This window comes from Gopherus evgoodei, chromosome 2 (genome assembly GCF_007399415.2).
Source record: "Gopherus evgoodei ecotype Sinaloan lineage chromosome 2, rGopEvg1_v1.p, whole genome shotgun sequence".
NCBI lineage: Eukaryota > Metazoa > Chordata > Testudines > Testudinidae > Gopherus > Gopherus evgoodei.
Window position 1 is genome coordinate 277,629,746 of NC_044323.1, and position 13,182 is coordinate 277,642,927.

A 13,182-nucleotide genomic window follows, 5' to 3' on the forward strand; every position below is an offset into this window, starting at 1 on the left:
TTGTGCGAGACAAAAAACTCTTTCAAGCCAGGCACAAGTACATTTGACTACTTGTATAATTTTTTAGTAGTGTGTGCAGTGGAGGACATGACAAATTGTAATAAGAACATTCACCGTAGGGATATCATGGCTTATTATTATCCTTAGTCCTCATAACCTTCACTATTAAACTTTTTGTTCCTGATCTGAACTCTTATTAGAGGGAAGAATACAGATCCCATAAGGTCTCCAAAATTTCAAAATTCATGACATGACATGTTCAATTAGTTTGACAATTGTGACGATTTCATGTAAACTCTCAGGAAGTGCCCATATGCTCCCATTTCTCACTCTCACAGCTATTGGCAGCCAGGACACGCATGGGTGTCAAGAAATATATGATCTTCTGCTGATGTCATTGCCACCTTTAGAATTAGATTATGGGCCAGATCCTCAGACTCAGTGGAGTCACAGACAATTAGACCAACTGAGTGATCCAGCCCTATCTAGAGAATACTCTTTTCTCCCTCAGCCCTAGAGTGTGACCAAGGGTGGTTTGATTTCTACCCGAAATCTAGAGGCATCTGGATTGTCAAGTATTTTGTACCAGCTACATCCACTTTGAGAGCGATCACAACAATTTCCCAAACAAGCATGAGGAAACAAATATAGTTCAAATAAGGAAGAGATTTTGAAAGATATTATAAATTTTTTATTTCATTTTAGTTACTATGCAATGCCCTTCATTTTGAAGGAAATGGTACAATCAGGAGTCTGTACTTCTTTCTCAGGAAAAGAAGTGATATTAGCACTAACAATTCAACATTTACAGACAAGAGACTGCTCATGGAGGGAAAAAAATCACTTTGCGATTACACTTGTTATTGTGATGATTTCATGGAGTGTTGCAATGTTAAATAAAAACTTCAGGTATGTGTAGAGAGAACTTCTAATTCAACATTAATGGAAAAGAATTGTCTGGACCACTGATGTTTGAAGTTACCCTGATTTTTTTTTTTTTAAATTTACAAGCAAGTCTGTGGTTTTAATAGCATAAAAACTAGCCAGCAGTGATGTGACCTCATCAGATTTTTCACTGCACTTCAATTCATAAGACTGTTTGATTCAACAAAAGTACATAAGTGATACAGTACATTCCTTTAAGAATAAGAAACTGCATTTAGAAATTATCCAATTCCCTACAATTACTTAATTTTTCATAGCTGATCTTTCATATAAAATTAAAATTCTGCTTTCAAAAAATATATATTCCCACATGGCTGTAATATTATGGTTGGTGCAGCTAATTGTCAAAAAGCACAGGTGGCAAAGCACCTGACAAAGCTCACATGCACCAGGGACAAGTTTTTCATAAAGACCAAAAATCTTTCACATTTAAAGTTTCATCTTACTGGAAGAAATTTATTCCAATCTGTTACCTATTTTACTACTGAAACAAAACATTGAAATTAAATCGGAATACTATAAAAAAAGACATGTTTCATTTATACAAAACTGTTGTGTATAGCTGGGAGTTCAAATCCACTGTCTGGATTCTTTCACTCTGAAGAAAAATATTTTTTTCAGGTAAGAAAATATGGTTTCTGAAATTGCTAATATATATATTTTTTAAACCAAGCAGACCATCACCCTTCCTGACCGAACTTCTGAAGAGTTGCTGTAATCAATACTTTGCCCTCAAAGAGAATCAGGAATGGGTAACCTGAAATAGTTCTAAGTGTGTTTATTTCCCCTCCTAATGGAAGGTAACTGTTTAAATCATGTTTTTAGAACAACTTAATCAAGCAAATAGTTGGAGGTTTTATTAGGTCTTTTCCAAGAAAAAAAAGTTATTTGCATAAAAAACACTGACAGTCTGGAGAAATAGATGGCTCATCTGCATTTCCTAACTGGAGTCACATTTACACTTCTGGGGCCTAGAGTAGACTAAGTATAGGCATAATGATCCTCTCAAGAGTAGCTCCCTCAGTGGCAATGGGACTACTCATGTGAGTAAATTCACATTACATGGTTAAGTGTTTGCAGGATCAAAAGGCTTTTAAAAAAAGAAGAAGTCTGTTAACTTCAGTATTCAAAATGCAAAGAGAAGGTTCTAACATGACCAGACAGAAGAGTTTGGAAGATATTCTGCAGTGTTAACTTTCTAATTTACAGCTGTAAGTTGCTGGGTAGGCTGCTGCCCTCTGCTGAACCTGTGCCATCCACTGATTTCAGAATGCAACTGCGGGCAGAATTTTGTCCATTCTGATCCTGATTCCTCAGCACCTTCTTTGGGCAAAATTCCCCCTTTAAAAACACCCCTCAGTGGGACTTTTTCCCCTTGCTTCTCCCTCCCATCCCTAAACAGATCATCAGCCTCAGGGCTCCCCTCTCACTGTGGGTCAAAGTGTAGACAGCAAGCCCCGAGATTCAGCAAGGAATTTAAGCGTTGAATGATTTCAAGGGAGCCTACTCATGAGCTAAACGTTAGATGCATGCTTAAGGCCCTTGCTAAATCAAGGCCTTAATGCAGCACAGTAGAAGAATCAGGCCAGCATTTTCTATATTTTAAATGTAACCTGCAAAAGAAAATTAGAAGTGGGATTCATTTTGTTCCCTTCTCTTTGCTGTATAACGAAGGCCTGAAAGACTTGAACAAAAGTGTTTTCCTGGTTTTGGTTTTAAATATAAACACTAGAAAGTCCGGTCTAGTTTACCCTGGAAGATGCTGTGGCAAATGGAAAAAAGTCACAGGAGACTGAAAGCTGAGTAACAACATTACTTCTCCTGCTGTGAACTCCTGGCCTGCTTAAACCTGGTTTGCTTGTGCTAGTTAGCATCTATTTAATAACATTGCCTATTCAACAGTTGGGAGAAAAGTTTTCTAAGTTAAAGATTCAACAGACATCCCTTCAAAGGTGTGACTGATCTTAATACACATGACCCAGCCCTGCCCAAAGCAATCCTCTAATACTACCCAGGAAAAGCAGACTTGACCTTGCTGATCTTAGTAAGGGAAAGCAGAAGCAGCAAAAGCTTTAACACAAAACTTTCAGTCATTCTTCACATATTATGAAGCAGCAGGAGAGAGTACAAATCCCCTCTTAAAAATCCTTTGCAGGTCACATTTATGAATTCCAATTACACCCATTCTCTAGCTGCATGTTTTAATGCCAAGCAAATATTTAGTCTAGGTGCAAAGAGAATACATGGGATGGCCTATATTTCATAGCATAAGCATCACTGAACTCAAGGAAGAAGGTCAAAAAGTAGTAGATAAGGAATACGTTAGTATGTTTGACTATTAGGCAAGCTTCCCTGCTCAGCTCTACCACCATATCTCAAGCTTGATTCACAATCTCTCTGCCAGTGTGTGGATTTGTACCAAGCTGTGTGCTAGGTAGAGGTGTGCATTAATAACTACATGAGACAACAAATAGTTTCAGGTAGATCTTAACAGGCTTTGCTCTCAGTTCTCAGCTTTTGTCTTGTTTTAACAAATAAAACAGACTAAATGTCTGAGAAGAAGGAAGAGAGGTTTGAGCGTTCATTCTGATGTGTCAAACATAACGGGAAAACATTTTCACAAACACACACACAGTTCAGTACCTTTCCGATACAAAATGTTTGACATCTACAGCACTTTCCATCCTGTAGGACCTAGAAACTTCTTTAGATCACTAATGACAAAAATAAATCCATTCAGAGGACATCAGAATAATGTGCATAACTTACTTTCAAAAATGTAAGAGAGTCTCATGATGGAATTATTTTTAACTTTCAAAAATATTTGTAAGAAAATATTATTTTACATACATATATATTACATAGTGAATAAACTTGGTTCTGTACAAAATTTCAGGACTAGGAACAATAGCTAAGATCACCTGGACCATTTATTCATGGTCCAGGTGATCTTAAATCTGTCTTATTCTATTTAGAATAGCCGATATACAGAGAAGCTCTCCTTCATTCTGTTTAGGGATACATCTGTTACAATCTTAAACAGTTAAAGGTGGCTGAATGGAGAAATAGCCATGTTAACCTTATCACAGCTCAGCTATGGATAGTTCTCATGCTTCTTGAGCAACATGGCATGTTTGTTTAACGATCACAGTAACTGGAGTATGACTCAACTCCATATTGAGGAAAGATTTCATCAGTACAAAAGCCTGAGCTACAACATTCTAAAGGAGCTTTGTTTCAACAAATTCTCCGTAGAAGCCAAGAATTCCATATCCTAAAATTAAAGCATAGAAATTATTAAGGGAAAAGGTATAATGGGTTTTAAGTGTGTAACCCCATAAGTTGATCCTCCCCCCAATAATCAACAAAATTTTTCTAAGGAGGTGGGAGGGGGGAAAACAAAGAAAACCTCTCTCTGCATTGTCCACTTAAGTAAGATTCACAACAGTGGAAGTCTATTTGGAGCTTAGGTTCCTTTCATACACATGAAAGCTGCTTCATATAGTCTTAATATAGTCCAAGGTTGGGTATCTGCTTATTTATGATTGACTGGTTTCTCGCCCTAATCTTAAAAAACAGAGATTGTAGAGTAGAATTATGCTGCAAGCAGTGAAGTAAACAACTGCAGGGAAAACAGTCATTTTAATACACTGCTTAATTACACTGCGTGTTTACTTTAAAATATTGATTTCCACTATTTAAATGAACTCTAGCTCATCCTCAAGTTAGCTTCGTAGCTAGTGTGTTTTAAAGGGCAGGGAAGTTTATATTAACAGTCCAGAGGAAAATATACACTGAACAGATTAAGAATCCATGATCTGGTATTACCGGGCATTGGAGACTAGGGAAGAAGTGATCCATTTAAAAAAAAAAAAGAGTTGCTACTTTGGTAGGTAATATTAGATACATGTAGCACCTTGCCCTCCTGCAAATGCATCCATTGATGGGAGTACAATACTCGAGCAACCTTCATGAGATGGATCACACAAGGAGAATGACTACTCCCTCTTTCCTTCTCTAGTGGCATCACTCAGCAATGTACCAGGAAAACCCACCAAAAACAGAGCACAACCTTGAACTTACTCTTCATTAGGGATTTATCTGTAGTGGGAGAACACCAAGAATTTCCCCAGCTTTGAATTTTCAATAACTTCCCAGTTAGGGAATGTATTTCCTTCCCCTCTGCACTGGTCTTCTCCCCCTCACGCCCGTCAATCACTTCCTGTTACAGCAGTTTATCATGGTGCAAAGACAGTGTGCAACTTCTCCTGACCCCTACCACTAGAAATTTTACCAGTTAATCACTAGCCCACATATTCCAGGCAGTGGGATACAAGACATTGCTTTATTCCCTGTGATTAAGTGTTTAAACAAACAAATCAAAGTGCTATTTGTACTATAGACTTAAACCAAGACTGACACAGTGCTGATACTGGCTAGAGGCTTCCACCTCTGGTAGAGCTTAGCCAAAATGCTAGATTAGGTTAGTTTATCCCTGGCTCACCCAAATACACTAAAAACGTATGAAGAAGCTGCTTATAGGGCCCAATCCTGCACCACAGAAGTCAATGGGGACTTTGCAATTGACTTCAGTGGGAGCAGGATCAAGCCCCCTAATGAATGCTGATGCAGTGAAGCCTGGTGTTAGTGACAAGTTTCAGTATATTACAATGCATAGACAGCAATCTTGATCACAGCAAACCTCCACTTTGGGTCATTTCCTACCCCCATCAGGACAATTTAGCCACACACAAACAGGCAGGCAGAGATTCCCCCAGCCAGTCTGCAAGTTACTTTAATTAAGATGACACTGTGCATGTCAAACCCTGTTTCACAAAGTTAACTGTGATTTATCCCTTACATCCTTTGAGGACTGGGGGTTGGGTGTGAAGACACAAAGGTCTGGCTTGCTGTAATGCTAACAGGAACCACAAGATAACTACATGGAGAGGAGACAAGGGAAGGGAGTGGGGGGAAATGAATTTCCCAGCTAGGACAGTCAGTCATGCATTTGAAAGCTACAGGACCCTATCCTACAAGGTGCTGGCTCCATTCCTGCTGAATGCCCTCATCTCCCACTGAACTCAATAGAAACTGAAAGAACTCAGCACCATATAAGATCCATACCTGCTGGCAGCCAAGGAGCTGATGGTTTGGGGATGAAGGTAATATATGGGGGTGGTGGAATCTCCCCAAGTTTTATCCTCTACAAATAAGTCAGAGATTTACCAAGCACTGAAGGAGTTAAGTACTAAAGCATAGACATTTAATCAGCTTTCTCCCTTCCTTTCACATGTGATTGGAATGAAGCTGCACTGAAGCAGCCCAAAGGGCTTATAACAGCTCAATTTCGCAGCCTTCAGTTTTAATCCCCATCACCCAGCCCAAGCAGCATGATGGTACTGCTGCTACTACTCAGCAGCAGTCTGGGCACCTGGATCCTCCTCCTCCTCCTCCTCCTCCTCCTCTGCAGCTTGCAGATGGCTGGATAGCTCCTGGATCACAGCAGCTCTACCAATCTGGTCATTCCTCCTCTTCTCCATGATCAGATCCTCCAGGCTCTGGAATTCCAGTGTGTGGCTGCGTTTGTCCCCCAGCCGGATCTGCAACCGGTAGGGCTGCTTACCTATGCGGAGCTCCCCGCCAATTTTAAACTCCCGTTTCCCGTAGCGGCACCAGGCAGCAAAGCACTCAGAGTTCCTCCAGCTCAGCTCCCGATCCTTGCAGCCCACCTGCTCCAGGGCATTCCGCACCACCGTGGCCGGGCTCAGGGGCTTGTAACGGTACAAATAGTTGGCAATGCGACCTCTCCTGCCCTGGCTGGCATCAGTCAGGAAGCTGTTCACCACCTCCAGCCGATGCAGGTGCACTACCTGAAAATCGCCAACATACACTGCCCAGTGTGGGTACTGGGCCTGGCACACAAACTCCACCAGGTCACCTGGTTTACATCTGTTCAGCAGGTTCTCTGGGGTATAAGTGCTCAGCTGCCCCCCACCTCCTCCATCCCTCTCGTCTGGTGTGGTATCACCCCCAGAGAAGCTCTTCTGGTAGATACACTCATCCCGATAATAAACTGAGCACTCCACCTCCTGCAAACAAGGGTCATAGGGCTGCAGTGCAGGGTGCTCGCCTCCCATATCCTGAGCCACTGAGTCCTGCTGCTGCTGCTGCTCCAGCTCATCGTCATCACTGGAAAAGATGTAGGACACCCCGATCCTGGGACCCTCGTCTCTGTCCATGCCCGTCGGGTCGGTCGTGGGAACTTCCTTGTAGTTTAAGTGGGTCAATTTCTCCACCTGATTCCCCATGCCCACTGCAACCATAAGCAATATGCAGCCATCAGCAACAGGCACAGGGATAGGAGAGCGTGTAAGGAGGAAGGAGACAGGGCTGCCCCACCTCCCTCAAACTTTACTACCCTGGCTGTGATCTTCTCAGTGCAGTGACATAACTAGTAAGGTTTTTCCCCCGCTTTGGTAACGCCTATGTCTCCCTGGCCATCGCTCTGAGAGCAAAGGCGGGAATACACACTCTGCTCCCTCGGGAGCGAGGAGGCTGGGTGGAAGCGCTGATCCCTTTGCTTCGTGCACTGGGGGGGCGGGGTGCAATGCAAAGGCGGCAGAGCCGGGCGGCCCCCGGGAACACGCTGCAATTCCGCTTGCTAAGCGTAGAGGGGGCACGAGGCGAAGGGGATCAGGGCCACCGGCCGATCGGATCCCTGCCGTCCCTCGGCAGAGACAAAGGCAGGGGAGAGCGCGGCGCGCGCGGCGCAGCCCCCGGGACCGGGTTAGTGGCATAGGAGGCGCGAGCTGGACTTTGCGGGCAGCCCCAGGCTGCTGCAGCAGGGAGCGGGGCACGCACGGGGGCGGGCGAGGGGGGACAGGGCCACCTGTTAGCGGGAGCGGCACTAGCAAGGGAGGGTGCGACTCGCATTTCCATCTGTTGGCCGGGCGGGAGGGGGCCCGGCCGGGGCGGTGCAATCCCACCTGTTGGAGGCTGCAGGGAGCTGCTCCGCCAGGACCCGGGGGGGGGGGAAAGCGGGGGCAATACTGGGCTTTGCAGTCCCAACCCGGCTCAGATCCCGACCAGAGCCCCGCGTTGCGGGAGGGGCTGCCACCACTCACCCTCCTCTGCCAGCCGCAGCCCGGCCAGGTGCGCCTGCCCGCACCTGATCCCCCCTCCCTCCCGCCGGCTCCTCCTCCTCTTCCACCTGGTCGCCCGGAAACTTACCGTGCTGAGAAGGGCTCGGCTGCTCCCCGGGCGCGGGGCTAGGGCCAGCTGGCTGGGACGGTAGCCGCCTTGCTCCTAGCGCTGGGCGAGGCGTGGCGCCGGCTCATGTCTCCTTGCCCCCTCCCCGCTCTCACCTGGCCGCCGCCCCCAGCGCACTGGCCAGCCGCAGGCTGCGCTCCTCTCCAGCCGAGCTGAGCAACAAGCGCTGGAGCCGGAGCGATGGGGGGTGGGGGAGGGATTCTAGATCCGGCTGTGGACTCCCCGGCGAGAGCTCAGCCCCCAGCATTTAAAGAGACCGCTCGCCTTTTCCCTTTGCCCTCCCGCTCCCGAGCACACCCCGCTGTGCCCGGGCCTGGGATCTGGGCTCCCCCGGCAGCCGAATCGTGACCGGCAGCCGGCTGGCCGCCGTACAGGGGCTGGATCCGGCGGCTGGCACTCGCCGGGGCTGCTGATGGGTTTTGGAACAAGCTGTATCTTTAAGGGCGAGGCGCCACCGAAGGACCTGCCCGCGTGGGGGAAACTCACTGGGATCTGGAGTTTGCCTGGGACGACCAAACTCGCAGCGGCCGGACATTGATTTACCCTCCTTCCCTCTCCTCCTCGGTCACAGGAAATCCCAGCGCTGCTGGCAGGATCCCTGGCATCTTAATAAGAAAAAAGCTCCTGCTGCTGCCCCTCTAGCTGATCTGTTATTCTTCAGATTAATATTGATCAGCCTTTTACCAGTGGGCTTAGCTGTAATGGTGATAAATAACTCAGGTTGCAATGGGCTATCGATTGCTGTTTGGAAGGGAGCCCCGCCTGTTTAGTGGCTCCTGTATGTATTGTCTCTGGAGTGTGAGATCCTTCGGTGTCAGACCACACATGCACTGCTTCTGTTTTGACACAGCCCAAAATAATAACAGTTGTAAAAGAAACAAAATAGAAAACCTCTGCTCTCCTGGGCTGGCCTGATTTGTTAGATTCCATCGCTAAGAGTGCATATTTCTTATTATATTTACTTTTAAAAGACAGGACACCTTTTTCTATTTCAATGCAGAGCATTATTGGTCTTTCCTTCTAGACAGAAATGATCAGGGCTGGTGGGAATATTCCTTCTAGTTCCTTGTTGAAGGAAGTAATACAAGATTCTGCTTTCTTATTAGGTGGGGGGTTTATTTTTAGGACTTGCTGGTAAATGCTGATAAATCTAATACAGAACTTTTAGAGGAAATATTTGGGAGCTGAAAGAAAAGCTTTATTGTCTTGTCATTTTCAAATCCAGATATTCAGCTCAGGTTTTGAGCATAAGCTGAGCCAAAATGGCCCTGCATTACTACAATGATGGGCACTGTATAAGAACTTGAATAGAATAGAATAGTACCAGGGGGTAGCTGTGTTAGTCTGTATCCACAAAAACAACAAGAAGTTCAGTGGCACCTTAAAGATGCATCTAAAGAAGTGAGATTTTTTTACCCACAAAAGCTTATGCCCAAATAAACCTGTTAGTCTTTAAGGTCCCCCGGACTCCTTGTTTTTGTGAATAGAATAGTTTCCTTCAAATGGCCTACATCTCTGATTTCAAATACACAACTGATGTTGGGTAAGATTAGCTGCTTCTCCAGCACAGCTTGCATGTGAGATGAGAATTGTGTTCTTCATAGAACCTTCTGGAGTTGTGTATCTCTGTATTGGGAAACATGCTAAATCCTGGAAGGAGGGAGATGACTGTGGATAAGCTTTCTGGGTCAGGAGCCAGGGGTTCTGTTTGTACAGCCCCTAGCACAATGTGCCCAGGTCTATGAGTGGGGGCCCTAGGCACTATGGTAATACAAATACTACAATGGAAAAGCGGGATCCTAGTAAAAGGGCTCTGACTCAAAGAGATAAAACACTTTCCTCCATTCTGATCATGAAACTATTAGCCAACATCCAGCCAATTGTAACTTGCTTAACTAGCACTTATGTAGAAATTCATTTTTGGTCCTGAGGGATTGGCAGTATCATTTTAAGGGCCATATGTCCACCTGGATCAGGGTTTATCATCTGAATCAGCTTCAGTTCATGTGTGGCTGTACTTGTGCAGATGTACAAAACTCATTGCTGCTCATCTCAGACCTTTATCCAGCTCTGTGCTCATCTCCTCCTACCTGGCTCAGCAACTCACACCAACACTTGTTAGTTTTCATCAGCCTTCAGCACCTTGTTAGATATTTTTTTCCACTTTCATCCCTTTGCTGCAAGGTTGTTTTCTTTCTGAGCATGCACCCAGAATCCATAGTCTAGCTGCATCTGATATTTTATAGAAGACAGGCAGAGAATCCTAGATGGATTGTAAAAAAAATTTAATATGGGAGCATCGTTATTGTAGTAAAGGCATCCCCTGTGGGTTACAGCTCCAGGTGACAGGAAAAAAGTGGATTGATAGTAGAGCGTGATTAGTGTTATTGACACCAGGTGTGCATGGTGCTTCAGAAACAGAAAATAAGGGCCAGATCCTCAAAGATATTTAGGTGCCTAACTCTCATTGATTTCAATGACCGTTAGGCTCCTAAAAACCTTTGAGGATCTGAGCCAAGGTGCTATCTCCCTCAAGAAACTTACAATCTGATTCAGAGAGCTAACCTAGCTAGTGAAGACATCAGACCACGAAGGACACTGAGAGTGTTGCACTGGGGAGATAATTGGTGTGAGTGTGAATACTCTTGGCTGCAGTAAATTTCTGACATCTCGTTAGAGGACTGGAGGCCTTGGGAAGAATCAGTAAGTTGTTGGGTGGAAAGGAAAGGCGGTTCAGAACATGTTTGGAATAAAGCTATGGGTTATTGAGTTAGGGTAACAGGGAGAAGATCAAAACTACAAAAGGAACTGGAAAGACTGCTTAGACACATGTCAGTCACTGGATAAATTTCCTTGTGGTGATGTACACGTATGAGAGGTTTACCCCTTCGAACATAACAAGATATTCTTTTCTGAACATCTGGAGTCTATTAAATACACATTCTCATAAAAACAAGTCTGAGGTTTATATGTACTAATTCCTATTTTCCCCTTTATTACAACATATCCCTGTCTGTACATTTTTATAGTATATTCATCTCTTTATGTGTTTCCATTTTGCAATTTTTTTTTACCTTATTTCATTCCTAATGAAATAATTGATTTCTCTTTTAATGGCTGCAGGACACAATTCTGGCAAAAATAATTTATCTATGGATTTACAAGACATGAATGTAGCCAGAAATAAACACTGAAAATCTGGTTTAAATAAATCCAGCAGAAACTGAAAACCAGAATACCTAATTATTTGTAATAATTAGGACTTTGTCATAGATCTCAAAGCACTTTACAAAGAAGGGTAAGTTTCACTATCTCCATTTTATAGGTTGAGATCCTGAGGCCCTAAGAGGTTAATTGACTTGCCACAGGTCACACACCAAATCTGGGCCACAACTGGAAACAAAACCTAGTTGTTCTGCCTACCAGCCCTGTGCCTTGCCCACTGCTTTGCTGGTGGGCATGAATAGTTTGCCATCTCCAACCTTACACACACATTTCCTGCATTTCTTTGAAACTAAAGATTAAAAATGTAGGTCTTGGTTTGGATCCAGATTTAAAGTTCCTCCCAAAGTTCAGATCTATTTGGATTTGGGAATCTGGTCTCGCATTAATATTTATTAATTAAGATTATTTTAAGGAGATGCATTTTAAGGCAAAATATCACTTCCATTCATATCCCTTCAGTTCTTTTTTTGAAGGACAGAATGTCAGGCCATGACTAGACATTGGCCATCATAGCTGTGTAAACTGGGTATGAAGAAGTGTGACACGTGACTGACATAGCTTTGCCACCAAAAGCCCGGGTGCAGACAATTTTACCAGCAAAAGTGCAGTTTTGCTGGTGTAATCTGTATCCACACTAGGAGCACTTTGCTGGTATAGTATACTGGTATATCCAGACCAGCAAAATGCTCCTAGTGTAGACATGGCCAGCAGCAAGAGGATCCATAAATCTGTTTGTTTCTGCAGGTGTCCCTCTGCCAATGGCTATCACTGCATGAAGTTATTTAGCAGGTTTTATTTCTCTTTTCCAGTAGAGCTCTGTGAGAACTGACATTAATTATGCTCCAGTGGGCACATGAACATCCTGACTGTACTTCCTCTATTCATCAGGCATGGTTCCACACCACCATCATCACAGAATTAGAGGCAACAGGCTTTTGGATGGAGGAGTCCAATCCAATGCCCACTGAAGTCAATAGGAGCCCTTCCTTTGACTTCAGTGGGAGTTAGACTGGGCTCTTAAAGTGGTCAAAGGATGAGCAGAGAGAGATGGTGCTGCACTGTTCTTCCAAATACAGGGTGTAGCAGAGGTCTGGGAATTTAGGAATGTGGGCTCCCTCCATAGTATGTAATCCCATCTGAATCACCTCATTGTATAGTCAAGGTGAGATAGCTGTGCTCTCTAGCAGCTGCAGGGGATTCAATACAGACCCAGCAATCAAAACACCACTGCGCCCAGACTGGGAGGCCCCAAACAGAAAATATTCAGCAAAGGAAATGAGCCGCCTCATCTCTCATTTCCTTCTTACTAATTAAATATGAAATATTAAAGCAATTAAATATTAACTAAACTTTAGCTTATTAATGAATCCTTACAACATGCTTGGGAGGTAAATCAGCCAGTGTTATTATCCTTATTTTAAATATGGGGAAACTAAGGTACACAGTGGTGAAGTGACTTGCCCAGGGATAGAAAGGGTTTCAGTTGTAGAGATAGGAATAGAACATAGTTCCTGTACTCATCTTGTATTCTCAGCTTTGGAAAATGCTTCTCCATTTTCAGATTAGGATCTTAAAGTACTTTTCAAGCTGGGGGGTTGAGTTCATCCCCGTTCTCTGTCACAGGCTTCCTGGTCAAGTTACTTGGGCCCAGATCCTCTCAAGGGCCTTAGTCTCTCAGACTCTAGATCCACAAAGGTACCTAGGTGCCTGACTGCCTATGTAGGTGCCTGAGTCCAATAT

General features: G+C 44.1%; 1 protein-coding gene and 1 long non-coding RNA gene across 3 annotated transcripts in view; one reads left to right on the plus strand and one right to left on the minus strand.

Moving 5' to 3' along the window:
* Positions 1-676: 676 nt before the first annotated feature.
* Positions 677-8,387, minus strand: LRATD2 (LRAT domain containing 2). Of its 2 annotated transcripts, none has more exons than XM_030553822.1 (2): positions 8,179-8,387; positions 677-7,261 (listed from the first exon to the last, which is right to left on the minus strand). In XM_030553822.1, exon 2 carries the CDS (start codon positions 7,254-7,256, stop codon positions 6,357-6,359), a length of 900 nt encoding a protein of 299 aa, XP_030409682.1. In that variant the 5' UTR covers positions 7,257-7,261; positions 8,179-8,387; the 3' UTR covers positions 677-6,356. The 2 variants fall into 2 exon arrangements, with proteins under 2 accessions (XP_030409682.1, XP_030409683.1); XM_030553823.1 differs by lacking the exon at positions 8,179-8,387 and adding an exon at positions 8,073-8,107.
* LOC115647106 overlaps positions 7,639-13,182 on the plus strand; it is a 48,068-nt gene continuing 42,524 nt past the window's right edge. The window contains exon 1 of the long non-coding RNA XR_003999212.1: positions 7,639-7,734. This is a non-coding gene — a long non-coding RNA (uncharacterized LOC115647106). The remainder of the gene's footprint in view (positions 7,735-13,182) is intronic.